Source organism: Saccopteryx leptura, chromosome 2 (assembly GCF_036850995.1).
Source record: "Saccopteryx leptura isolate mSacLep1 chromosome 2, mSacLep1_pri_phased_curated, whole genome shotgun sequence".
Taxonomy (NCBI): Eukaryota; Metazoa; Chordata; class Mammalia; order Chiroptera; family Emballonuridae; genus Saccopteryx; species Saccopteryx leptura.
The window spans coordinates 316,559,163-316,585,679 of record NC_089504.1 but is presented as its reverse complement, the minus strand read 5'-3'; the positions used below and the strand labels follow the sequence as shown (position 1 = coordinate 316,585,679).

The following is a 26,517-nucleotide window of genomic DNA, read 5'->3' as shown; positions in this document are numbered from 1 at the left end:
AGAGGAAGGAGAGCCCTTTGAAAGTAGAATAAGATTGTCAAAAATGCTCTGTAGACAGGCTAGAAAATAAAGTTGAGGGAATCTTCCTAGATATCAAGCAAAAATAAATTAAAAATATGAAGAATGGCAAGAGACCTAGACAATCAGTATCTAATCATTAGGAGTGTCTGGAAGAGAAAACAGAAAGTATAAGTGAAGAAAAAAATGACTGAAGAACAGAAAGAACTAAGTCTCCAGATTCAGGAATCTGTAATAAAACCTACACCAAGACTCAATCTTATGAAATTTTGGAATTAAGGATAGAGGAAAGATATGAAAAGTGCCCAGAGAAAATAAAATAAGATTAGGTCATAATTAGCTCAGCTAAAAAATGGGTAAGTAGACTGGCAGCAGATATTTCATCAGCAACACTGAAAGTTAGAAGCCAATGGAGCAATGTCTTCACATACTTTATGAAAAATTTTGTACCCAGAATTCCATAGCTGTCATGTCAAAATAAAGTTATTTTCTAACATGCAAGTTTTCAGGGAAAAAAAAATTACCAATTATAATTAGGTGAAAGCTTTCTTTGTACCTTACTGAAGAAGTACCTGGAATTATATAAGTTCTGCAAAATGAGAATGAGAACCAGGAAAGAAGAAGAAACAGAATCCAGAAAACAATGGACCTCACCCAGGATGTGTCACTCCAGAGTGATCCTTGTCCAGTCTAGTTGTCTCACTGTAGACTAGAGTGACAGTTTTCCAGCAGACAGACCCACTTCAGCTGAGTGTGCAGTCTTGGGCTCCCTGGGAAGAACATGCATTCTATTCCATAGATAGTACCACTGAGAAGCTGCAGTGCTTGAGAATATGAAGAACATACGTTCTTTAATCAACAGAAAAGTATGTCAAGGAATTTAAGTCCATTTATGAAATAACAAAAATTACTCATCAGAATGTAAGAAGAGACTTGATTTGACATTGGCGGTAGGTATATTTCCTTGCAAGTGGCACAGGCATGACATTGGATGTACATGGAAGAACTTGTCTTAGTTTCTCCTTGGCTCTCATTAAACAGTATTTACACAGCTACAATAATGTAGATGATATTGGTATTTAGTGTTCTGATCAGCCTATAGACAAAACATGAAAGGCTTAATTTTTTATTCAGAAATGAAATCTAAGTGATCTTGATAATTAAGGAAAAGAGAGCAGAAAGAGGTTGAGAATTAACTGTGAAAAGAGAAGTGGAAGGCAGAGTAGGGCTACTTATATATTTAAAGTGGAGATGAGAAAAGAGAGTCTACACAGAGGAACAAGAAAGGGAGGATTGGTGTATTGTGCAAAGCTATAGAACCAACAGAAGTGTTGAAAATGGTATCTGTCAAAAATTTGGGGAAGGATTGGCAAAGGAAAGGTGGAGACAGTGTAAGTTAAATCCTTATCTTTTGTAATGGTGTATTATTAAAGATTGTCTAAAGTTAATAAGCCAAGAAATTATTGTTCAAACATATTATTTAATGTTAGGAAGTTAGTTAACAGAAGATCTAAAACTAGAAATGGTTCAATGCGTTGCCTCTAGGGAATGGGACTAGGGTTAAAAGGGGCGGGCTGGGGAGCTGTGTTTTCATTTCGAGTCCTCTGTACTATTTAATTTTTTTTTACCTTGTGCATGTATTACTCTGAAATATTTTTAATAAACTCAAATAAAAACCCTTCAGTGGCTTCATTCCTATCAACTAAGATGCAGTCCAACCAAAACCCTTAAAATGGCTTCTAAAGCCCTCACGTGTCCCCCTGACGCATCCAGGCTCCTCATATCTCCCCATTCCTCTAGTTCTAGCCACACTTAACATCCTCCAACCTTTCAAACACACTTCACCTCGTTTCCGCAGGTGTGTTCCACAGAAAACAAAGCCTGCCCCTGATCTCACCAGGGGTCTGATGATTCACTATACTGTCTAGCAGGTTTTCAATATTTGTTCAGTGAATGAATGCACAATAGGGTGATGTGTGAAGATTGCCAACTGGCGTTCTTTCCCAAGAAGGCACACAATATTCGTCCCTATTCCAATATCATTTCAAGATCAGAGCTGTCGGCTTTCCTGCATTCCAATGCATTGGACAGTTTTACTAAGTTTTAGTCTTGTGTGAGACCAGGTGGTGTCAGAAGACTTCTATCCTTCTGTCATTCTCCTTAGTATGTTCTTTGCCACTTTGCCCAAACATCATAACCTGTTTGTTCAGCTATTTTTCTCCCTGTATTTGGCAGTGATAGGTTCCAAGACAGCCTCTGTGATTGGATTATTGTGGTCTCCTACCATATAGATTCTACATACTTATGAACCAATAAGAAAATGCAGGCCCACGTTAATTTCAAAAATACTACATCAAAAAAATTAATATGAAAGTTTTTATAACTCTGAATTAGGGCTGGCCACCTGCCCAGAGAAGCAGCAAACTTCAGCTTCATTGCTTTACCTAGGCAGGCAGGCACCTGCCCTTAGTGATGGCCCATGCTATAATTTGAACAAAGGTGATCATACACACGAGAGAATGAAAAACACAGTGAATGAGTCTTGCATACATATTTTCAAGTTAATGGCTTTACTCTTTATTCCTACTACAACACAGTTTTAATGAATAAACTTGAGTGTTTTGATGTTAGGAGATATAATTATAGCAGTACTTGTGTTAGCCACACAAGCCAAGATGAGATCAAATGTGCCAGGAGAGAGCCATCAGACTGGTATCGGTTTAACCTTGTGAAGGAGGGAGCAAAGGAGAGAACGGCTTGCACTGCAGTGCGGGTCTCAGTTAGTCAAAGCCAGTGGGGAGTTTTCCAGCCAAAGACACTCATCAGAAAGAAGAGTCCCATGTCTCCCAGGAATGGGCCTATCTTAATACCCCCACAACACTTAATCGCCCCTGGGCAGCTTGGCATTGGCGCCCAGGATTCCAGAGCCACCAGCTGGGGCCGTCTGTCAATTATAAACCCACTCTCTGCATTTGGAGATGTGAGCAGACCCTTTTCATGGCCACCACAGTACTCATTCTTAAAACAGCTGTAGACACCTGTTCTGGATCATCTTAAATAGGGGCTTAGTCAACCTCCCCAGTGACTCACACCAGTAAGGCACACAGGTGGATTTATCCATCTCTATTCCTAAATTAGAGTGTGGCTAATCCTTTCTAGATTCTTGAGGGCCTCCAGGGAAAGAATATATGGGGCACATAAGTTTAACTCATAACTAAAAATAATTGAAGGAAGCCAGCGATTCTTCCTGATAGACCATAATTGGAAAGCATAGGTATGAAGTAGCCCCTGCATTTGGCTGAGTGAGAATTCCTGAGGGATTTTCCTCTAGTTGACAAAGATAGACTGATTTACATGAACAATTCTGATTTGTCCTCACACGGTTTTTCTCCTGTGTATAGGCATCTCGGGTGTTTCTTCCTATTATAGGAACACGGTAGATGGTGATGGAGGGAGACTTGACTTGGGGAGGTGAACACAATGCAGTACACAGGTGATGAATTATAGATTTGTGCACCTGAAATCCGTGTAATTTTACTAACCAATGTCACCCTCAATAAATTCAATAATATTTTTTAATTAAAAGACCAGTGATATTGGCCCTGGCCAGTTGGCTCAGCAGTAGAGCGTCGGCCTGGCGTGCGGGGGACCCGGGTTCAATTCCCGGCCAGGGCACAGAGGAGAAGCGCCTATTTGCTTCTCCACCCCTCCTCCTTCCTCTCTGTCTCTCTCTTCCCCTCCCGCAGCCAAGGCTCCATTGGAGCAAGATGGCCCAGGCGCTGGGGATGGCTCCTTGGCCTCTGCCTCAGGCGCTAGAGTGGCTCTGGTCGCAACAGAGCGATGCCCTGGAGGGGCAGAGCATCGCTCCCTAGTGGGCAGAGCGTCGCCTCCTGGTGGGCGTGCCGGGTGGATCCCGGTCGGGCGCATGCGGGAGTCTGTCTGACTGTCTCTCCCCATTTCCAGCTTCAGAAAATTAAAAAAAAAAAAAAGACCAGTGATATTGGATTAGGGCCCCACCTCTCATTGGCCTCATTTTAATTTAATCACCTATTTAAAGACCTCTCCAAATACAGTTACATTCTGAGTTACTGAGGATTGGCACTTCAGCATATGAATTTGGGGGAAAGGGGGACACACAATTTGGCTCATAACAAGAAGCATTTCAAGATGTATTAAAATAAGAATCAGCCCTTAATTCCTGGTTACCCCCATTCTCAAAGGAAAAAAAACTGCTTTAAAATAAAGTATGTTTTGGTAAAGTTCCAAAGAGAAATACGGCGTTATGTTCTTTTTAAGAGAAAAGACTGCAAGTGAGTGAGTCTGCACTGTGAAGTGTGCGTTGGGGGCAAGAGGGAAGGCTGGGGCAATGGACCTGGAAGGGAGTCCCCTGGGGACCTTGGAAGGAAATGAAGCGGTACAAGCAGAAACCGCATCACCGAGGTTTGAACTTCATTCTTGGCAAAGCACAGCATGAACCATGGGGAAGAAACGGCACGTTCTATACAGGGAGGCAAGGAAGGGAGCCATATATAATAGCGGGAGATAAAAATGAAAACACAAAAAGGAGAGAGAACTGGACAGCAAGACCTCGGAGGAGACGCTGTTCTATAAAGAGGATGGGCTCCAGGTCTGGGAAGAGGCTGGTCTTATCAAGCCCCCCCCCCCCCAACAGAGAGAATATGTGAGTGAAGGGTCCACTGTGTGTCTGTGGGAGGAAGTGCTGCTGCTTTTAAATGCTGCTTATGAAGAGACAGTCGAACCTTCTCTTTAAAAGTAGGTACATCCGATAACTTGATATGAATAGCGTGATGACGTGCGTGTAAAACCAATGGCAGCCCCAGAGAGCGCTTTAGCAGAAAGGGCTCGAAACCCCTTCTCCATAATCACCTAACTTTCGTGCTCCTTCCTGTATCTTCTCTTCCCTCCTAAAAATAAAACAAAATAAAGCTGCATCGAAGTAAAAAATAGCGTGCATCTGCTGTGCAAAGCCGTGCATAGTCAGCTTCACGCCAAATCTCCCAGTACTGTCCCCCCCGTGACTGTCACCTGCCCACCCCTCATGGGTGAAATTCAAGCAGCAGCCACGCCATAGCATTAGCAGTAAATTCTGCAGACCGGCGTGGACGTGTCTGTTGGTGATGCAGCGGGTAGGTGCGTTTCCTTCCCAGCAGCAGTATCACTGCACCTGATTTCTGTGTAACCCCTGACCCCCTTCTCTCACCGAATTCCCTGGACCGCCACGAATCATCCGCAGCACAGGTTGCATGGCCGGTACTGACCACTAGGGGGCAGGCACTCAACGAAGGAGCTGTTGGGCAGCAGTGACGCGGCAGCGGCAGTTTTGGGGCGTCGCACCCCAAGATCAGAGGGGAGTGAGCCCGATTCCACGCCGGGCGGCCGGATTCCACCCTCAGCCATAGGTTATGTTGTTGCTAGAGCACTATTTGCCCAACTCTGGTTTACTAGAGACTTGGCGTTTGCGTTCCTCACGCAGTGTGACAGCAACTTTGCAGAGCGCCCTCTCGCACTCCCGGAACCCTCGCGGGACGTGGGAGAGCCGATTTCGGCCCCGATCCCCACAGGCCGAGAGGTCCACCCTCCTAGAGAGACTGACTGCTCACCCTGCATCGCCCCCTCGGCCCGCGGCACCGCCCCAAGTGCCACAGGCCAGGAGGGACCTCGAGGGGGCGGCTCCAGGGCGCGTCCCGCTGGGTCCCGCCCTGTCCCGCCCCTCCGGCCGCCACCTTCGGACCGCCCAATGCGTCCCAGTATTAGCTCCTGTGCAGGAACCAGCGCTAAAGACCCGGAAAACACTAGCGTGAGTTTTCAATCCGAGCTCGTGGCGGGTGGGCCAAGCACCCCGCATACTGTGCGCCCCCCGGTGTCAGACGCCTCTCAGGGAACCTTCCCTAAATCGGGATGTTTCTCTCTTCTCGCCGCCAAGTTTTTATTTCGCTGTGTTTCGCGGGTCTGACTGTTTTGACTGTTTCTCTCAAAACACTTTTCTCTCACCTCTTTGAAACCGAGAGTCAAGACTTTGACAAAGATGGCTGTGTGTGCGTTCGCTCACACTTGGGTCGAGAGTTGGCGTCAGCGTCCCCGGGACACATTACTCATCTCCTGGGTTTTGTGTTGGTTTTTCCTGTGAAACTAGCGCTGCCCAGATTACTGAAAGACTTCCCTTGCCTTCTCAGAGATAGCGCAATGTTTTCTTTTCATCCTAACCGCTATTCATTGCCGCATTTTATTGACTGGTTCATCTCCCTGCTTACTTATGGCCCTTCCCCTTCTAAAGGATTCATGAAAACAGGGCCTTCTGTCCTGCTACTTGCTGCACCCCAGCACTGGTTCCCAGTGGGGACCTGAGAAATGGTCATCACCGAGTGTGCTCAGTCCTAGGTGCTCGCGCACACCTTCCTTCATCTGCTCTGACCACGCTGTCTTCGCTTTCCTCTGCAGCCACTCACTGACCATGGCCACGACCCCTGCCGCGGCTTTTGAGGCCCTTATGAATGGAGTGACGAGCTGGGATGTCCCGAAAGGCCCTGTCCCGTGTGAACTGCTTCTTACCGGAGAGACCGCCTTCCCCGTGATGGTGAACGGCAAGGGCCAGATCCTCATTGCCGCGTCCTCCTACGGCCGAGGCCGCCTGGTGGTGGTGTCCCATGAGGGCTACCTGCAGGATGCCGGCTTAGCTCGGTTTCTTCTCAACGCGGTGAACTGGCTCTGTCCCTCTCCTGGGGCCCCCGTTAGCGTGCATACCTCCCTGAAACCACTAGTTAACATCCTGCAGGGCTCCAGGGTGGACGCACAGGTTCAGCCAGAACCGGGAAAAGCGCTGGGGGTTTACTGCATCAACGCCTACAATGAAGCCCTGACAGCAGAGCTGATCCAATTCGTGAAACGTGGAGGGGGCTTGCTCATCGGGGGCCAGGCCTGGTATTGGGCTAGTCAGCACGGTCGTGACAAGGTGCTGTCCATGTTCCCTGGGAACCGGGTGACCAGTGTTGCTGGGATCTACTTCACCGACACCTATGGGGACACAGGCCTGTTCAAAGTCTCTAAGAAGGTGCCCAAGATCCCTCTTCAGGTCAGGTGAGTGATATGTCCCTACGCAGAGTCTCCCCCAATGAAACCAGGACTAACCTTCCATTCCCTTCTCCACACTGTTTCCATGAATTCCCTAAAGACCAAGGTCACAGTCTGTGACCGCCCACCCGTGGACTTGCAAGTGTCTGTCTAGCCAACCAGAATATAGCGTGCCATGAACACAGTGATGTTGCCTGTCAGGTCTTCTGCTTTATACTTAGTGTCCGATGGGTGCACAAGAGCAACAAATACCTGTTCACAACAGATATCAGTGACTACATGTTAGATGACTACCCATCCAAAGCCTGAACAAGAGAAAGGGTAGCCTAGGATACTAGTGTGAAGCCCACAGACGGCTTCACGCAGGGACTGTGCTCCCAGGGAAGCTACGTCTCCGAGGCCACAGCCTCAGCCCAGAGCAGCAGAAGCTCCAAGGTCCAGGAGGCCCTTCCACTGAGCCCAGGCCCGCAGTTCGATTCCCGCCTCCCACACAGGACATCCCCTCTGAGGTTTTTCAGTGAACCTTCCTGCCAACAGATCTTGGGCAGAGGCTCCTGGACTGACCTAGCAGGTTTGCTAGCTTCCAGTTTCTGCTAAACGCTCAGGAAGTCCGTCAGGGGGTTGCTCTGTCTGCCCAGAGAGGGATGGCTCTCCAAGCCAATAGAAAATCCTTTCGCTCATCCTATCCCCAAGGGCAAGAGCTGACTGCACACCTGGTTGGGAGGGCACGGCAGTTACTTTTATGTGCAAAATCAGATCCAAATGCACTTTTCGCTTTAATGCCCAAAGAACAGTCCAGAAAAAATATTAATCTTAGGTCAATAGCTTATTACCCTTACCTACCTACCTACCTACCTACCTACCTACCTACAAAGGCTAGAACCTAACAGGAAGTGCTTATATAGAAGGAAATGAATGCTAGTAGCCTAGGCTTATGCATCTCGTGAAGATTCTGTATTACCTCATTTGCTTCTCACTGCAGTCCTCTGGAGGTCAAGGTCTTTGTTTAAGGACTCCCAGCCTGTAAGCAGCACAGTCCTGTTTTCATATTCAAGATCCACAATTGTAGACTTTCCAGGTGAAGATTGTGGGAAACGAGGCTCAGATCCCGGACTCACCCTTTCCACCAAATCTGACCGAACGAGTGAAAAATGACAAGCAAGCAGCTGAAATTGGAGCTTCTGGTGCCGATGCCTACACCACCAAGCACTGGCCAGGGGAGAGACGGCAGCTGATGTGCAACCGGGCACATAGCAGCTGCCGACACCACCCTCACCCAGATGTGCGACTGAAAGAGAAAACTTGAAACCACAAATCCAAGAACAATCATCATCACTTCCTCACGCTGTAGGAGAAGGAACAAAGTGGGTGAGTGGACACTTAAGAAGCAACAACCCGCCTGACCAGGCAGTGGTGCAGTGGATAGAGTGTCGGACTGGGATGCCAAGGACCCAGGTTCGAGACCCCAAGGTCGCCAGCTTGAGCGCAGGCTCATCTGGTTTGAGCAAAAGCTCACCAGCTTGGACCAAAGATCGGTGGCTCGAGCAAGGGGTTACTCGGTCTGCTGAAGGCCCGCGGTCAAGGCACATATGAGAAAGCAATCAGTGAACAACTAAGGTGTCGCAATACGCAACGAAAAACTAATGATTGATGCTTCTCATCTCCATTCCTGTCTGTCTGTCCCTGTCTATCCCTCTCTCTTTCTCTCTGTCTCTGTAAAAAAAAAAAAAAAAGAAGAAGCAACAATCCTCAAGTGTAAGAGCAGCAACATGACGTAAGGATTGGACAGAGGCCAAACGGATGCTGAGTTTCCCTCTTCCAGGCACAGGGGTGGGTCGAACCCCTCAAGTGTGTTCCAACGTTTGGTCGGGTGGAAGACACCTAAGCTTTATGTCCCCAACGAGGGGAGGGACCAGTCCCCAGCAAGGACCTTCGTAGGCCCTGGCAGGTCTCTGCCATTCAGTTAGTGCTCCGAACCTCCGGGGATAAGAAAGTGAAAGGAGGCAATCAATACACAGACCTCAGTATGACGGGAGAAGGTGGGCGGACGTGTGTACAGAAACTGACTGATCCTGGGGGACCCAGAGCATCACAGAGAATTCACCCACACTGCGTCAGGACACGCAAAAGATCCGTCCATGCCCATTGTGAAGAAAATCCACAAACAAATGCTCTAATGATTTTGAATGGGAAATATAAGGGAGACAGAAATTTAGTCTGGAAAGACAACAGAATCGGTCACACCTGGAGGAAAAGTCGGCCCAGGGAACAGAAGCAGATCTGCTAAGAATGCTTTGAGGAGGCCACGAAAGAGCCAACAATGCCAATTCAACAATCATATATCATCGATTGTTAAGAAGGTGAAAAAGGCCCTGGCCGGTTGGCTCAGCGGTAGAGCGTTGGCCTGGCGTGCGGGGGACCCGGGTTCGATTCCCGGCCAGGGCACACAGGAGAAGCACCCATTTGCTTCTCCACCCCCGCCCCCTCCTTCCTCTCTGTCTCTCTCTTCCCCTCCCACAGCCAAGGCTCCATTGGAGCAGAGATAGCCCGGGCGCTGGGGATGGCTCTTTGGCCTCTGCCCCAGGCGTTGGAGTGGCTCTGGTCGCGGCAGAGCATCGCCCCCTGGTGGGCAGAGCATCGCCCCCTGGTGGGCAGAGCGTCGCCCCTGGTGGGCGTGCCAGGTGGATCCCGGTTGGGCGCATGCGGGAGTCTGTCTGACTGTCTCTCCCCGTTTCCAGCTTTTTAAGAAAAAAAAAAAAAAAAAAAAGGTGAAAAAGTATGTCTTAGACATAAAGAAAAGTAAACGGTGTTACCTCCTAAAATCCTAAATGTTACCAGTAAGAAAGAGGAGACTGGCCTGAACTATGTCATCTTTGTCCCCACACAGAGATCTCTATTCAGTGAGCTCATTTCAGTGGTTCATTGTCAGACTGTTGCCCTTTTGTCCCCCCTGTCACTTTCCAGGTGTGGAGAGGACCTCAGACAGGACCAGGACGAGCTCCTGCAAGGGCTCACAGAGCTGGATATCAAGACGGGAGGCGTCCCCTCGCAGCTGCTGGTGCATGGGGCCCTGGCCTTCCCTCTGGGGTTAGATGCCTCTCTGGGCTGCTTCCTGGCCGCCGCCCGCTATGGCCAGGGCCGGGTGGTCCTGGCTGCCCATGAGGGCATGCTCTGTGCTCCCAAGATGGGGCCTGTCTTGCTCAATGCTGTGCACTGGCTGGCCAGAGGCCGGACGGGCAAAGTGGGCGTGAACACAAGTCTAAAAAACCTGTGTACCCTCCTGTCGGAGCATGGCCTGGACTGCAGTCTGGAGCCACGTCTGACAGACAGTGTGACTGTCTACTGCTGTGGGGCTTACAGTGACACGCAGGCGCAGCAGCTGCAGGAGTTTGTGGCTGAGGGAGGCGGCTTGCTGATCGGTGGCCAGGCCTGGTGGTGGGCATCCCAGAACCCGGGCCGTCAGGCGTTGGCTGGTTTCCCTGGTAACGTCATCCTCAATGGCTTTGGCCTCAGCATCCTACCTAGGACTCTCCAGCCAGGCTGTTTCCCCGCCCCCACGCCCCAGATGCTGAGCTACCACTTCCGCAAGGCGCTGTCGGAATTCCAGGCTGTCCTGCACCAGGGGGCTGGGAATTTGGAAAAGGGCTGGCTGGCAAGGCTGCGAGTCGATGGGGCCGCCTTCCTGCAGATTCCTGCAGCGGGGGTCCCTGCGTACCTGTCCATGCACCGACTCATAAGGAAGATGCTGCGGTTGGTCGGCCTCCCAGCTGTGAGCCGGGAAAACCCAGTGGCCAGTGACTCCTGTGAGGCTACTGTGCTCAGCCTGGCCACAGAGCTGGCACACTCTGGGACTGACTGCTCCAAGCTGCTTCAGGGGCTGGGTTGCAGGACCTGCCCCTCCAGCCTGGACCCCTCAGAACACCCCATCACTGTGGACATCCCCGGAAACAACCCAGGTATGGAGCAAGGGCTGTGCTGGGAGCTCTGTAGGACCTGGGGAGGCTGGGGAAGCCCAAACAGGCAGCTCCATCCTCTCAGCTACTTTTGAAAGAGGGCGTCGGATTCTGCTCGGGTTTAGGAGGGGTAAGAGCAAGAAGTTCGGATGAGTTAAGGTCTGCAGGGGAGGGGCTGTGCCTGTGGGAAGGGCTGAGAGGCTCCTGGCTGGGGAAGAACTCAGCTTTCCTGTGCTTTTCTCAGGCAACAACGAGTCCTGGGTGAGCACGGGGCTCTACGTCCCAAACGGACAAACTGCAGAAGTCTCGCTGTCTGAAGGTGTGGCCAGCATGGGCCTGAAGGTGAGGCCCGAAGGCCCGCTGCCCACATCCCCAAACCTCAGGGCTGCTGCACTCTCCCCCAGCACATGGCAGGGCTACCCAGCCCGGGAAGGGAGTGTCCTGCCTGCTCTACAGACTTGCCAGGTGTCACAGCTAAAGTATAGGGGGCCTCAGATACAGTACTCAGACCTAAGCCTGTGAATTTACAGGGGGGACCTTGGCAGTGGAGATAGCCTTGGGGACTGTCAGCCCCTGCTCAAGGGAGTGGGACCAGCCCTTCTCGCCTCTCCGCCCTTCCTCCCAGTCTCCATGGGGACTTTCCTGTAAATCCTTATTCATATGGCTTCTGTTCAGTTAGTGTTTACGTAGTCATTCAGGCTGACTGCTCTATAACTAGTTGTAATTCTGGTTCAGTCCTGAGAGGAGGGTTGTGTAACTCCCACCTACTCAGCCGCCATCTTGGAGCCCCTGGAGTTTTCTAATACCCTTCGTCCACACAGCACCACACACAGCCCCTCACACACCGCCGGGATTTAGCTCCTCCCACACATGGTCGCATCACCTCTCCAGGTGCAGATTGGCTGCCACACAGATGACCTGACCACGGCCAAGAAGCTGTCCCGGGCCCCCGTGGTGACTCACCAGTGCTGCATGGACAGCAGCACACAGTCTGTGCCCTGCCTCTGGGGTGGGCTTCTCTATGTCATCGTGCCCAGAGGCAGTAAACTGGGACCCGTGTCCTTCACCATTAAGAGGGCTGTACCTGCCCCGTACTACAAGCTGGGTAAGCAGACTGAACCTCAAGGGGACGGGGGGCTCCGAGGATGCCATGGTAGCTAGGGGCTGGTTGCTAAGGAAGAGAGTGTGAGGATGGATGGACAGAAGGAGGGAGGCTGAAGTGGAGGCAGAGGAAACTGAACACCACTCTCTGTCTGCAGAGACTTCAGGGTAGGTCCGAAGGGTCTGGAGGCCTGTCCTTCACTTCATAGCATGGAGACCCGCATGACAATACCTCATTATTTCAGGGTCCTCCTCCTGGAATTCAGGTTGTGTGTTTCAACTCAAGGGAAGTTGGGGAAGTGGCTGACAGATCCCCCATATTTGTTCCAGGTAAGACATCCCTGGAGGAGTGGAGGAGCCGTATCCAAGACAGCCCAGCTCCCTGGGGAGAGCTGGCAACAGACAACATCATCCTGACGGTGCCGACCACAAGCCTCCGGGCCCTGGAGGACCCCGAGCCCGTGCTCCGCCTGTGGGATGCGATCATGAGGGCCGTCGCCAGGCTGGCGGCCCAGCCCTTCCCCTTCCTCCGTCCGGAGAGGATCGTTGCTGACGTGCAGATCTCGGCAGGTGCGTGCTCGCGGGAAGGAAGGGCTCCCGTCAGTGGACCCTTGTTACTATTTTGCCTCTTTTTCATGTCCAATATGGGTAAGGCATAAATGTACCAACAAAGGTAAAGACATACAAGATATGGATCTTGATGGGATGCAAAGATGTTTACACATGAGAAGGTAAACCCTTTACACCGACAAGGTGAGGGTTCACAGGGGTGGTGGAACAATCTCAGAAAACAATGGTACTAGGAACTCTCAGATGACATGGAGGGTGGTTCAGGGAGAGGCTAAAAGAGAGATATTTCCTTCCAGTGTAAGTCCGCTTTGGCAATGAAAAGAGACCGTGAAGAGGTTTACGTCAAGTACTGAGTGATTTAAGAAGGAAACCTAAAGAAAAAATAGTAAAAGCTGGTTCCATCATGGAAAATCCTCCTCTGGACCTCAGTTTTCTTATCCTTAAAAAAAAAGACGCGCTTCTCTCTGTTAAAGGGTATATGTCTGCAGCACAGAGATGATGTTCTTCTAGCCTCGAGGATTTCAAATTCAGACACATGATATAATAATTACATCACAGCCTCGCAGGCACACAGAGGAAGCACTGAATTAGAGCGAGAATGCATGTGATGTGTGTCCACAGTCTAGGGACCAGAGTGAGGAGGAGGGCGTGGCTGCAGGTGAGAGGCTGGGAGAGGGAAGGGCTCCAGTTTCCGACCCAGTCCGAAACGCATCTGCTTTCCTGTGACCATGAGGTTCCGGACGGTGAGGGAAAGCTGCACCGTGGAGGGGGTGAAGGGAGACGGGTTTGGGTGCCCCCCTCCACCTCATCTCCTCCTGCTGGGTTCCTAGGTTGGATGCATTCAGGGTACCCCATCATGTGCCACCTGGAGTCAGTAGAGGAGCTCATCAGCGAGACCCACATGAGAAGCAAAGGTCTGTGGGGCCCCATCCATGAGCTGGGCCACAACCAGCAGCGGTGTGGCTGGGAGTTCCCCCCGCACACCACCGAGGCCACCTGCAACCTCTGGTCAGTCTATGTGCACGAGACGGTCCTGGGTATCCCCAGGGCGCAGGCCCACCCTGCTCTGAGCCCTCCAAACCGAGAGAAGAGAATCCAGGAGCACTTGGGGACAGGAGCCCGCCTGGATAAATGGAGCGTATGGGTAGCTCTGGAAACGTATCTACAGGTACCAAGCTGAAGTAGACCAGACCCTAAAATCAGAAGTTAATGATGAGCCCCTCTTTTTGATCATTTTCTTTCACTCATTTTCTGATGACAACTTTGCATCATATCAACTCCGTATTCTTATAGAGTCAGTCCGAGGGTCTACAAAGACACAGACCTGAAATGGTAGGGGGTGGCCACTGAGATGGACAGTTAAAGCCCTGATTCTGCTGTCCCCTCTTCCCCACCCACCGTAGAGCCCTGAATATCACTTTGCAGAGGCTATGGAAACTCTTGTCATATCAGACCCTGAGCCTTGGCCTCAGGACAGGCAAACGACCACTCCTTCTGCCCCCCATTCCTCCCGCTGTGGCCTTGGCTCGGGTCCCCATTCTTCTCTTTCATCTATTCCAGCGGCTTCCTACATCATTCCAGCCTCTCGTCTTGACCCCGACAGCCCATCTTCCAAACCAGTCTCCACAGTCCATGTTTAACACTCTCCGCGGGCTCTCCTTTGCATACGGGACAAAGTTGGAGCTTGTTAGCAGTGTCACCAGCACCCTGTCATCAGACTGTCATCGGCATCTCTGGCTCCATCTCCCAGTGTCCTCATCTCCATAGTTAATGTCCAGTGTACCAAGCTGCTTCCTGCCATGAGCATCCTCGCTGTTCCGGGTTGTTGTGCCCGCCCCCATGATTCTGTCCTGTGGCTCAAACTTGCCTGAACATCTTGTCCAGTTCCTGTCAAATTCAGCTCTGCTGCCCTCTTCTCCCCCGTCATCCCAAATATGTACGACACGAGGGCTTCTCGTCTCCCTCGGGCTCACATCTGTCACATACCTAGAAGAACATAGAGGCATTTTGGCATCAGACTAATCAAAGATAATAACAACAGTGACTGTCATTTATTGAGTAGTTACCTCCTTTTAGATATTAGGTTCTCATGAAATCTGCTGCTAGATTCAGGTGGCCTAGGTTTTTGTGGCCAAGAGGGGGAATGAGCCAGTGGGACCGTATTTCTGGGCAGGGGTCGGGTGGGGAGACAGGGACAAGTAACAGAGCAACAGTAATGGGTGGTCAAGGGACAGTCATTGCCGTAAATGAAATGTGGCCGCTGATTTTGCACACCTGACACCTCCTCCTGCCCCCTCTCCCCCTCCCCAGCTCCAGGAGGCCTTCGGGTGGGAGCCCTTCACCCAGCTCTTTGCCGAGTACCAGGCCCTCTCCAGCACCCCCAAGGACAATGCCAGCAGGATGAACCTGTGGGCGAAGAAGTTCTCTGAGAAAGTGCAGAGGAATCTGGCTCCGTTCTTCAAGGCCTGGGGCTGGCCCATCCGGAAGGACGTGGTAGAGAGCCTGGCTGGTCTGCCTCTGTGGGAGGGAAACCCCCTGCAGGCTCATGTCCACGCAGAGCAGTAAAACTGTGCAGAGAGCGGTGTGGGGTGAGGAACGGCCCCCTGCTAGCTCCACCACCCATGTGTCTGGCCCGGTGTCCCCTGACGCTTCACCCACTGCCCCGCCTAGGGAAGGCGGTGGAGGTCTTAAGACAAAGAAACCAGCTTTCTCTGGAGAGCATCCTGGTGCCCCTCTGTGTTGTCTTTGTATTGTTTCTCTGATGCTTCTGTCACTCTTACCCCGAGCCCCGCTTCCCATCCTGGTCCTCCGGTGGAAGACTTCCTATCTTGGCATCTTGAGGTCCTGCAGGCTCCTGGCTTCTGTTTTAGCCCTTCAGTTCTAAAGACCATGGATTGCCATCAAAATCTGGTATCATCCCCTCACCCCTGCCAGCCTGTAACAGGCTCTGAATTTCTTGTGCTTTGATAACTTTTCTAACAATAGGACAGGCGGGCTGGTATAGGGGAGGAAGCCTTCGATTCTGTGGAACATCACCTCACCTTTCTCTGTGTCTGTATTCTTACCCATGACATGTAGATAAAAATTATTGCTTGATGATGGTGAATGTGTTTGTGGACCATGACATTTATCCATGTGGAAGGGTGTTCCTAAGCTTTCACCGGATCCCGTGATGATGGCCTGCGTGTCCAGTTTTGTGTGGGCAACCTTGAAACTGCCTCTCAGTCTGAGTGGACCACCTTGAGAGCAGCATTCAGTCGTCATGTAAGAGAACTGAATGAATGCTATTGTGCCCCCCCATGTAGCATTGTCGGGACCCCAGCCTGTTCCACATCCGTTCTCCTGCCTCTGGAATGATTCTGGGGTATAACCTAAACCACAGAATGGTGTTACCAAGTTGTTAGGGTTTGGTCTCCTTGGTTAGTTCCATTTCCCAGTATTTTGTTTCAGCCAGAGGTAAAAGTCATTGTAGCAGCCCCTGCCATGGCAATGAACCTGGTTTTTAGCATAAGACAGGTGACTGACTCCTCTGGTTGCCAAGGAATCGAGGCCCTGTCAAGTGACAGCAGCTATGCTGAAAGGTACACGGACGTGACAGGAGATTCTGTGGAACAGGATTACTGGGTGCAGCAGACCCATCCACCCACTGAACTAACCCACTGCTCAGTATTCCCCGATCTCTCATCTTCTCATCTCACCCTGCCCCACCCCTTGGACAAGGTGGAGTTCTACCGGAGACTCATCTCAGGGATTACTGGGGTAGAAATCTAGCCGGTTTTCTCCAGCTTGCTTTAAAACCCTATTTTTGTTGTTTTGAATCAGTTCTTGAGCCTTGTTGAGAGCAGAGTGGCCTAGGGAATGTCTTAGAATTTGAGTGCCATCAAGACTGCCCTTGATTGTAGGACAATTTCCTTTTATTTACTCATATCCTTTACCAGGTGCTTTTCATATAAAAGGTGCTCAGGAAGTATTTGTGAATTGAAAGGACAGTAATGACGTCACATTTCACGAGCAGTGGACATGTCCCAGGCATTGGGCAAGACATTTTCCGTGAGTCACGATATCTCGCAGCAGCTCTCTCATTTAGAGGCTATTAGTCCCATGTCACAGATGAGAAAATGGACACTAAGGGATATTAAATAACTTCTGATGTCACAAAGCTAATAAGAGAAAGAGTCTGAGCTTGACTAAAGCCCATCATGATGAAAAAAATTGTGAGGTTTATCCTCTGAGAATGATTTACAATTCAAACAAAAATTCACCCAGAAAATGGAGGAAAGGAAGTTAAACAAAGTTCTGTCTTATCCCAAGTTCTCTACTGAATTTTTACTAAACATCAAACATAGCCCCCACAAAGGTATCGGTACCTAATTTCCTCTTTGTCTCCATAGGTCATCAGCCTTTAGGTAGAGGCAGAAGAATGAAGGAGGTGAAGAGGGAATAGGGTTCAGGCAAGCGACTGTTGTGCTAATAAGCTCTTCACTGGTATTTTAATATGTTGTTGTTTTTTTACTATATATGTTTTCTGCTGTATTCTATTGTGATGCTTTTGCAAAAACAATAAGTTAAACTAGCTTCCAATTTTCCACACAGCTGACAAGGTAACAACAAGGTCCCCATGTTTTTCTAGTTTTGTCTTGTGCCACTGTCCCCTTGTTTTCTTTGGGATTGAATTAGTGAAGATCTATGTGGGAAAAGTCAGTGGACAAACGAAGCTAATGGGGCAGTTATAACAAATGTTGTGTGCCTATATAATCTGTTCAAAGCCAAGAACCTATAAATCTTTATTACAGTTGCTCCCAAAGATGCTCACGTAGGTCTGCTGGTTCATTAGTAAACTGCTCTCTGCCAGGACCAGTTTATTTCTGCTCACAACCGACCTACAGAATATGTTGAGTCGCTGCTGCCCTCATTTTGCAGAGGAGGCAGCAAGATGCAGAGCTAGCAAGTGGTGAAGTTGCATTTCTGACCCTGGAGGCCAGGCCCTGGAGTCCACACCCTTGGGCACAGCAGTTATCAGACCTACCACAACCTCCAACACCGCTTGCATGAAACAATGTGCATGGTTATTGAACCACCAAATGACCAGACCCAGACTGCTAAAAACTGAACAGGTTATTCATAGTCATTTTTTTTTTTTAAAAAGCAATTACATGGAGCAGCAAGATGGCAATGGAGTAGGTAGACATACCAACTTCTACCTCCCAGAACCAAAGTGGATTACAACTTAATTTTAAGAACCATCATCTGGAAAAACCAACTTTGGACTAAACTAAGAAGATTCTTTAACCAAGGATCACTGAAGAAGCCATACTAAGACTGGTAGGAAAAGCAGAGATGCAGAGAGGGCTGCCCAGCTCCCGGGAGCAAACGGCAGCCCAGAGGGACTCGTGTGGCAGGAAGTGAGTTTAGCAGAGAGGGGAGGGTCCTGGGCCCCAGGATCAAAGCCCCAGCCTGCAGCCTCAGAGCCTAGAAGAGGCGTATGGACAGTATTTAGCTGCAAAACAAGCCAGGATACTGTTTGTGAGAGAGACAGATTTCTCAGACCCAGGATTCTTCTTAAAGGGACTGCACAGAAAACCTCTTTCACAATCACTCACCTGGGACTCTGGGAGATGGGGAGAGATGAAAGGACCGGAGTAACAGGAAGACAGTATAATCTAGGAGGCACAGAGAGAAACACTTTGAGGGACAGCCACCCTAACCCCTGGGCTGAGTCACTCCCCAAATCTAAAGTGAATATTTCCCCTGGAACCAGCAATATCAGCAAAGGGAAACAGGACATCAGCCAAACAGAAGCCATCCTGTGGCACTCAGAGCACAGTCACTTAGAAGAAGGGAGCCATCTGGGATACAGTATTGACTGCTAAGGTCTGAGCTGCATCGCCCCGCCCCCCCCCCCACTACTCAGTGCTCGCTGAAGGGCGGGTGGCGGTGAGATGCAGAAGCGCAGTCCCGTTGGTGGGGGTGTGAGCTCAGTCCTTGGAGCCCGGGCTTGCGGCCTGGTGCACAAGCGCAGCCCCACCTACAGGGACAGGGAAAAGGCCAATGCCAGCCAGGGCTTGTAGCCTGGACATGTGAACACAGCCCTGCCTGTGGAGGAGAGGCAGAAACCACAGCGACTGCCTCAGCAGGCCAGCGCAGGCAACACCCATACCCGAACACCTGAGGCAGTGGCGGAGGGGGTGGCAGGCTTTCAGACAGCCACACCTAGGGAACACAGAGGTCACAGCCATTGGACTTCTGTGGCTACACCCTTCTTAATACACAGACAAAATGGGAAGGCAGATAAATGCAACCATAATGAATCAAGACAAATCCCCAAAAAGGACTTGAATGAGTCAGATATAACCAAATTACCAGATGCAAAGTTTAAAATAATGATTGTTAGGATGCTCAAAGATCTAAAAACAACAATGGATCGACATAACGAGCACCTAAATAAAGAGATAGCAGGTATAAAAAAAGGACATTAAAATAATAAAAAAGAATCAGTCAGAAATGACATACAATATCAGAAATGAAGACCACAATGGAAGGAATTAAAAACAGGATGGATGAAGCTGAGGATTGAATCAGCGAGTTAGAGAACAAGATAAATGAAGACATGAAAGCAGAGCAGTAAAAAGAAGAGAGACTCAAAAACTCTGAGGAAATTCTAAGAGAGCTCTGTGACAACATGAAGAGAAATAACATCCGCATCATAGGGGTTCCTGAAAAAGAAGAAAAAGAACAATGGAGAGAGACCTTGTTTGAAGAAATCGTAGCTGAAAACTTCCCTGAATTGATGCAGGAAAAAGTGACACTAGTTCAAGAAGCACAGAGAATTCCATTAAAGAGAAACCCAAAGAAATCTACACCAAGACACATCATAATTAAAATACCAAAGCTAAGAGATAAAGAAAGAATACTAAAAGCTGTAAGAGAAAAGCAGTTTATTACCTTTAGAGGAACCCCCATAAGGATGGCATCTGACTTCTCAACAGAAACACTTGAGGCCAGAAAGGAATGGCAAGAAATATTCAAAGTAATGCAGAACAAGAGCCTACAACCAAGACTTCTTTATCCAGCATGGCTATCATTTAATATTGAAGGAGAAATAAAAAGCTTCCCAGACAAAAAAGTACTCAAGGAATTCATTACAACCAAACCAATGCTGCAAGAAATGTTAAGGGGCCTGCTGTAAACAGAACAAAGGGGGAATAAAATCTAGTAAAAGAGGAATGTAGATTTAAAGAATAAAATGGCAATAAACAACTACATGTCAATAATAACCTTAAATGTAAATGGATTAAATGATCCAATCAAAAGACATGGGGTAGCTGTGTGGATAAGAAAACAGGACCCATACATATGCTGTCTACAAGAGACACACCTCAAAACAAAATATACACATAGACAGAAAGTAAAAGGTTGGAAAAAAATATTTCATGCAAATGGAAATGAAATAAAAGCTGGGGTAGTAATACTTATATCTGACAAAATAGACTTTAAAACAAAGGCTATAGTAAGAGATAAAGAAGGTCACTACATAATGATAAAGGGAGCAATCCAACAGAAAGATATAACCATTATAAATATCTATGCACCTAATATAGGAGCACCTAAATATATAAAGCAAACTTCTTTTTTTTTGTGGCAGAGAGAGAGGGACAGATGGGGACAGACAGAGAGGAAAGGAGAGAGATGAGAAATATCAATTCTTCATTAAGGTTCCTTAGTTGTTCATTGATTGATTTCTTATATGTGCCTTCACCGAGGGGCTACAGCAGACTGAGTGATGTTGTGCTCAAGCCAGCAACCTTGGGCTCAAGCTGGCGAGCCTTGCTCAAACCCAATGAGCCTGAGCTCAAGCTGGTGACCTCAGGGTCTCAAACCTGCGTCCTTTGCATCCCAGTCCAATGCTCTATCCACTGCGCCACCACCTGGTCAGGCTATAAAGCAGACTTTGATGGATATAAAGGGTGAGATCAACAGCAATACTATAATAGTAGGGGATTTCAATACCCCACTAACATTATTAGATAGAGCCTCAAGAAAGAAAATTAATAAAGAAACAGCAGACTTAAAGGACACACTAGATCAACTCAATTTAATAGATATCTTTAGAACCTTTCACCCTAAAGCAGCAGAATATACATTTTTTCAAGTACTCATGGTACATTTTCTAGGATAGACCACATCGTAGGGCACAAAAGGGGTCTCAACAAATTTAAGAAGACTGAAATCATATCAAGCATCTTCTCTGATCATAATGGCATGAAACTAGAAATCAACCACAACAGAAAAACTGAAAAATACTCAAACACTTAAAAATTAAATAGCATTTTATTAAATAACGAATGAGTTAACAATGAGATCAAAGAAGAAAATTTAAAATTCCTAGAAATGAATGATAATGAGCATACAACAACTCAAAATTTATGGGACACAGCAAAAGCAGTACTGAGAGGGAAGTTCATAGCATTCCAGGCATACCTTAAGAAGCTAGAAAAAGCTCAAATAAACAACTTAATGCTGCATCTAAAAGAACTAGGAAAAGAACAGCAAGTAAAGCCCATAGGAAGTAGAAGGAAGGAAATAATGAAGATCAGAGCAAAAATAAATGACATAGAGGCTAAAAAAATAATACAGCGGATCAATGAAACCAAGAGCTGGTTCGGTGAAAAGGTAGACAAGATCAATGAACCTTTAACCAGACTCACCAAGAAAAAAAGAGAGAGGACTCAAATAAATAAAATTAGAAATGAGAGTGGAGAAATAACAACTGACACAACAGAAATACAAGAGGATTGTAAGAAAATACTACGAAGAACTGTATGTCAAAAAATTAGACAACCTAGGTGAAATGGACAAATTCCTTGAAACATATAATCTTTCAAAAATCAATCTGGAAGAATCAGAAAACCTAAACAGACCAATTACAACAAATGAGATCGAAACAGTTATCAAAAACCTCCCAACAAACAAAAGCCCTGGGCCAGATGGCTTCACAGGTGAATTCTACCAAATATTCAAAGAAGAACTAACTCTTATCCTTCTCAAGCTATTTCAAAAAATTCAAGAGGAAGGAAGACTTCCAAGTTCCTTTAATGAAGTGAGCATAATTCTGATTCCAAAACCAGGCAAAGATGACACAAAGAAAGAAAATTATAGGCCAATATCCCTGATTAATTTGGATGTTAGAATCCTTAACAAAATATTAGCAAACCAGATACAGCAATATATGAAAAAAATCATACATTATGATCTAATGGGATTTATTCTGGGGAGGCAAGGCTGGTACAATATTTGCAAATCAATCTATGTAATTCATAATATAAACAAAAGGAAGGAGAAAAACCACATGATAATTTCAATAGATGCAGAAAAAGTATTTGATAAATCCAGCACCCATTCATGATCAAAACTCGGCAAAGTGGGAATACAGGGATCATACCTCAACATGATAAAGGCCATCTATGACAAACCCACAGCCAACATCATACTCAATGGGCAAAAATTAAAAGCAATGCCCTTAAGATCAGGAACAAGGTAGCCCTGGCCGGTTGGCTCAGTGGTAGAGCGTCGGCCTGGCATGCAGAAGTCCCGGGTTCGATTCCCGGCCAGGGCACACAGGAGAAGCGCCCATCTGCTTCTCCACCCCTCCACCTCTCCTTCCTCTCTGTCTCTCTCTTCCCCTCCTGCAGCCGAGGCTCCATTGGAGCAAAGATGGCCCAGGCGCTGGGGATGGCTCCTTGGCCTCTGCCCCAGGTGCTAGAGTGGCTCTGGTCGCAACAGAGCGACACCCCGGAGGGGCAGAACATCGCCCCCTGGTGGGCAGAGCGTTGCCCCCTGGTGGGTGTGCTGGGTGGATCCCAGTCGGGCGCATGCGGGAGTCTGACTGACTGTCTCTTCCCGTTTCCAGCTTCAGAAAAATAAATAAATAAATAAATAAAAGATCAGGAACAAGGCAGGGATGCCCCCTTTCACCACTTTTATTCAACATAGTTCTGGAAGTCCTAGCCACAGCAATCAGACAAGAAAAAGAAATAAAAGGTATCCAAATTGTAAAAGAAGAAGTAAAACTGTCATTATTTGCAGATGATATGATACTGTATATAGAAAACCCTAAAGTCACAATCAAAAAACTATTGGACCTGATAAATTCAGCAAGGTGTCAGGATATAAAATTAATACACAGAAATCAGACGCATTTTTATACACCAACAATGAACTATCAGAAAGAGAAATTATGGAAACAATCCCCTTCACTATTGCAACAACAAAAATAAAGTACCCAGGAGTAAATTTAACCAAGGAGGTTAAAGACTTGTACTCAGAAAATTATAAAACATTGATAAAAGAAATCAGGGAAGATACAAACAAGTGGAAACATATAACGTGTTCATGGATAGAAAGAATAAATATCATTAAAATGTCTATATTACCCAAAATAATTTATAAATTTAATGCAGTACCAATAAAAATACCAATAACATACTTCAAAGATATAAAACAGATATTCCAAAAATTTATATGGAACCAAAAAAGAACACGAATAGCCTCAGCAATCTTGAAAAAGAAGAATAAAGAGGGAGGTATCCCACTTCCTGATATCAAGTTATACTACAAGGCCATTGTACTCAAAACAGCTTGGTACTGGCATAGAAACAGGCATACAGATCAATGGAACAGAACAGAGAATCCCGAAATAAACCTACACATTTATGGACAATTGATATTTGACAAAGGCAGTAAGAGCATACAATGGAGTAAAGACAGCCTCTTTAACAAATGGCGTTGGTAAAATTGAACAGTTACCTGCAAAAGACTGAAACTAGACCACCAACTTACACAATTCACAAAAATAAACTCAAAATGGATAAAAGACTTAAATGTAAGTCATAAAACCATAAGCATCTTAGAAGAAAACATAGGCAGTAAGCTCTCCAACATCTCTCGTAGCAATATATTTGCTGATTTATCTCCATGGGCAAGTGAAATAAAAGACAGGATAAACAAATGGGACTATATCAAACTAAAAAGCTTTTGCACAGCTAAAGACAATATGAACAGAATAAAAGAACAAACCACACAATGGGAGAACATATTTGACAATACGTCTGATAAGGGGTTAATAACCAAAATTTATAAAGAACTTGTAAAACTCAACACCAGGAAGATAAACAATCCAATCAAGAAATGGGCAAAAGAGCCTGACCAGGCGGTGGCACAGTGGATAGTGTGTCGGACTGGGATGTGGAAGACCCAGGTTCGAGACCCTGAGGTCACCAGCTTGAGCGTAGGCTCATCTGGTTTGAGCAAGGCTCACCAGCTTGAGCCCAAGGTCGGTGGCTCGAGCAAGGGGTTACTCAGTCTGCTGAAGGTCCACAGTCTAGAGACACATATGAGAAAGCAATCAATAAACAACTAAGGTGTCGCAACAAAAAACTGATGACTGATGCTTCTCATCTCTCTCCGTTCCTGTCTTTCTGTCCCTATCTATCCCTCTCTCAGACTCTCTCTCTGAAAAAAAGAAAGAAAGAAATGGGCAACAGAAATGAATAGACACTTCTCCAAAGAGGACATACAGATGGCAATTAGATGAAAAAATGTTCAACATCACTAATCATTAGAGAAATGCAAATTAAAATCACAATGAGATATTACCTCACACCAGTCAGAATGGTGCACATTAACAAAACAACACATAAGGATGTGGAGAAAAGGGAACCCTCCTGCACTGCTGGTAGGAATGCAGATTGGTGCAGCCACTGTGGAAAACAGTATGGAGATACCTCAAAAAATTAAAAGTGGAACTGCCTTTTGACCCAGCCATCCCACTTTTAGGAATATACCCCAAGAACACCATATCACTGATTCAAAAGGAGAAATGCACCCTTATGTTTATAGCAGCATTGTTCACAATAGCGAAGATCTGGAAACAGCCCAAGTGTTTGTCAGTGGATGAGTGGATTAAAAAGCAATGGTACATATATACAATGGGATACTATGGGGCCATGAAAAGGAAGGAAATCTTACCTTTTGCGACAACATGAATGGACCTGGAAACTATTATGTTAAGTGAAATAAGCCAGGCAGAAAAAGAAAAATATCATATGACCTTACTCATTTGAGGAATCCAATGAACAATGTGAACTGAAGAATAGAATTGAGACAGAGGTGGGATCAAAGGGACCAGAGGAAAAGGGAACAGAGGGAAAGAGGATGATAGGATGAGATAAATCTGAAGGGAAGGGGGGGAGGGCACTATGGGGAGGGGGACAAGGGAGATGTTGAGAAGAATACAGGGGAGGGGGGATGCATCAGGGCAACACTAGAATCTATGTAAACACAATAAATTAAAATCAATAAAATTTTAAAAATTAAAAATAAATAAAAAAGCAATTACTTAATGGTAAAGGTCAATCATCTAAGACATATTCCTCAATACAATGACTCTACCCTACCTAGTCTGGAGGTTACCATCCTAGCTTCACATAACCGCTTAGCAGATCTTGGAAGGCTAGTCTCCAAGTGTGCTTTGCTGATTCTTAAGGATGTCCCAACTTTTAACCTCACGTCAGAGTACTGGGCAAGGGAACATATACATTCTTATACATTATTAGAACCACTACCTGAAACACCCAAATTCCTAGCAAATTGGGTAAGTTTCAAAAGAAATAAATTAACCTAGGATATTGTAGGTAAATCGTAATAGTTATTTTAAAGTTTTAAAAAAGATAAAAATGGATTATACCTGTACCGTCTCCCCTGTGCACAATCCAGTCATTGACTTATTAGGAGACCAGGCAATTGATTTTTTAAAATACTAAAGCATTCATGTTTGGTCACACTAAATGGAACCATCAAACCTCCTACTTCTGACTAATATTGTAAAAGTGAAATGAGGCACCACTGAAGGAAATTAAAGGACAGTCATGTTGTTGACATAACAGTCAACAAGGAACCACATACACAATGGTGATCCTATGAGATTTATAATCTCATTGTAAGCTTTTAATCTGTACTTTTACTGTACCTATGTTTATATATGTATAGAAACACAAACACCACTGTGTTACAATTTCCTACAGTATTCAGTTAGGTAATATTCCATACATAGGCTATAGTGCAGTAGGCTATACCATCTCGGTTTATGTAAGCGCAATCTATCATGTTCACACAATGACAAAATCGCCTAAGGACAAATGTATCAGAATGGTTCCCTGCAGTTAACCAGCGCATAACTCTAATTTCTATCATTTTTTCTTTTTATTAATTAATTTTAATTTATTGTGTTTACATGGATTCAAGTGTCCCCCCGAATACAACTTCCTCAGCCCCACCCCCGTGTCCCCCCCAAACCCCCCTTCACCCCCTCCCCTCTTCCCTCTAGGATTTGCCATCTTGCTATCTATATCTCTGTATTGTGTATATAAAACTTCACGAATCACTTTACCTTCTCTGATCCCATACCCTCATCCCCACACCCTCCGATGGCTGCCCCTCTGGTCCCTGTGATAATTTCTATCTTGAATGGACCGTAGACTTTGTAGATTCTGTGGTCACCTAGGTTTCTCTTTCTCTCCCCCTTGTGGCCACTTAGAAAACTTGACAGCTCCTGACCATCAGCTAAGAGTTTTCAACATTTTTTCCTGAGTTCATGGTTTCTATAAGCTGTTTAAGGCAAGAGCTGCCTTGTAATGTCATCATCTTAGAAAACAACAACAAACCAAAGACAAAGATCTGTATCCCTAAGAATGTTGTTCAACAATCGAGATCTAGTAGTGCTCCAAGCTCC

At 46.8% G+C, this 26,517-nt stretch overlaps 1 protein-coding gene and 1 long non-coding RNA gene across 5 annotated transcripts in view; both read left to right on the top strand.

Annotated features, from left to right (window-relative positions):
- LOC136391341 (uncharacterized) overlaps positions 1-26,517 on the top strand; it is a 179,519-nt gene that overhangs the window by 73,724 nt on the left and 79,278 nt on the right. The window lies entirely within an intron of this gene.
- Positions 5,764-17,609, top strand: TCAF2 (TRPM8 channel associated factor 2). Of its 3 annotated transcripts, XR_010748840.1 has the most exons (9): positions 5,764-5,836; positions 6,478-7,113; positions 10,072-11,063; positions 11,305-11,402; positions 11,952-12,165; positions 12,492-12,731; positions 13,562-13,899; positions 15,042-15,995; positions 17,123-17,609. XR_010748840.1 is itself a non-coding variant. In XM_066362930.1 (8 exons), exons 2-8 carry the CDS (start codon positions 6,491-6,493, stop codon positions 15,294-15,296), a joined length of 2,760 nt encoding a protein of 919 aa, XP_066219027.1. In that variant the 5' UTR covers positions 5,764-5,836; positions 6,478-6,490; the 3' UTR covers positions 15,297-16,013. The 3 variants fall into 3 exon arrangements, 2 of the variants coding, with proteins under 2 accessions (XP_066219027.1, XP_066219028.1); XM_066362930.1 differs by lacking the exon at positions 17,123-17,609 and having other exon boundaries at positions 15,042-16,013; XM_066362931.1 differs by lacking the exons at positions 13,562-13,899; positions 17,123-17,609 and having other exon boundaries at positions 15,042-15,287.

What these genes read in the sequence shown, in the direction of transcription:
- TCAF2 (XM_066362930.1), top strand. Translation starts at nt 6,491, where the DNA reads ATGGCCACGACCCCTGCCGCGGCTTTTGAGGCCCTTATGAATGGAGTG. An exon ending in TGGCCAGCATGGGCCTGAAG is followed by an intron (nt 11,403 to 11,951) that starts GTGAGGCCCGAA and finishes TCACCTCTCCAG; the next exon opens with GTGCAGATTGGCTGCCACAC. An exon ending in TGCCCCGTACTACAAGCTGG is followed by an intron (nt 12,166 to 12,491) that starts GTAAGCAGACTG and finishes TATTTGTTCCAG; the next exon opens with GTAAGACATCCCTGGAGGAG.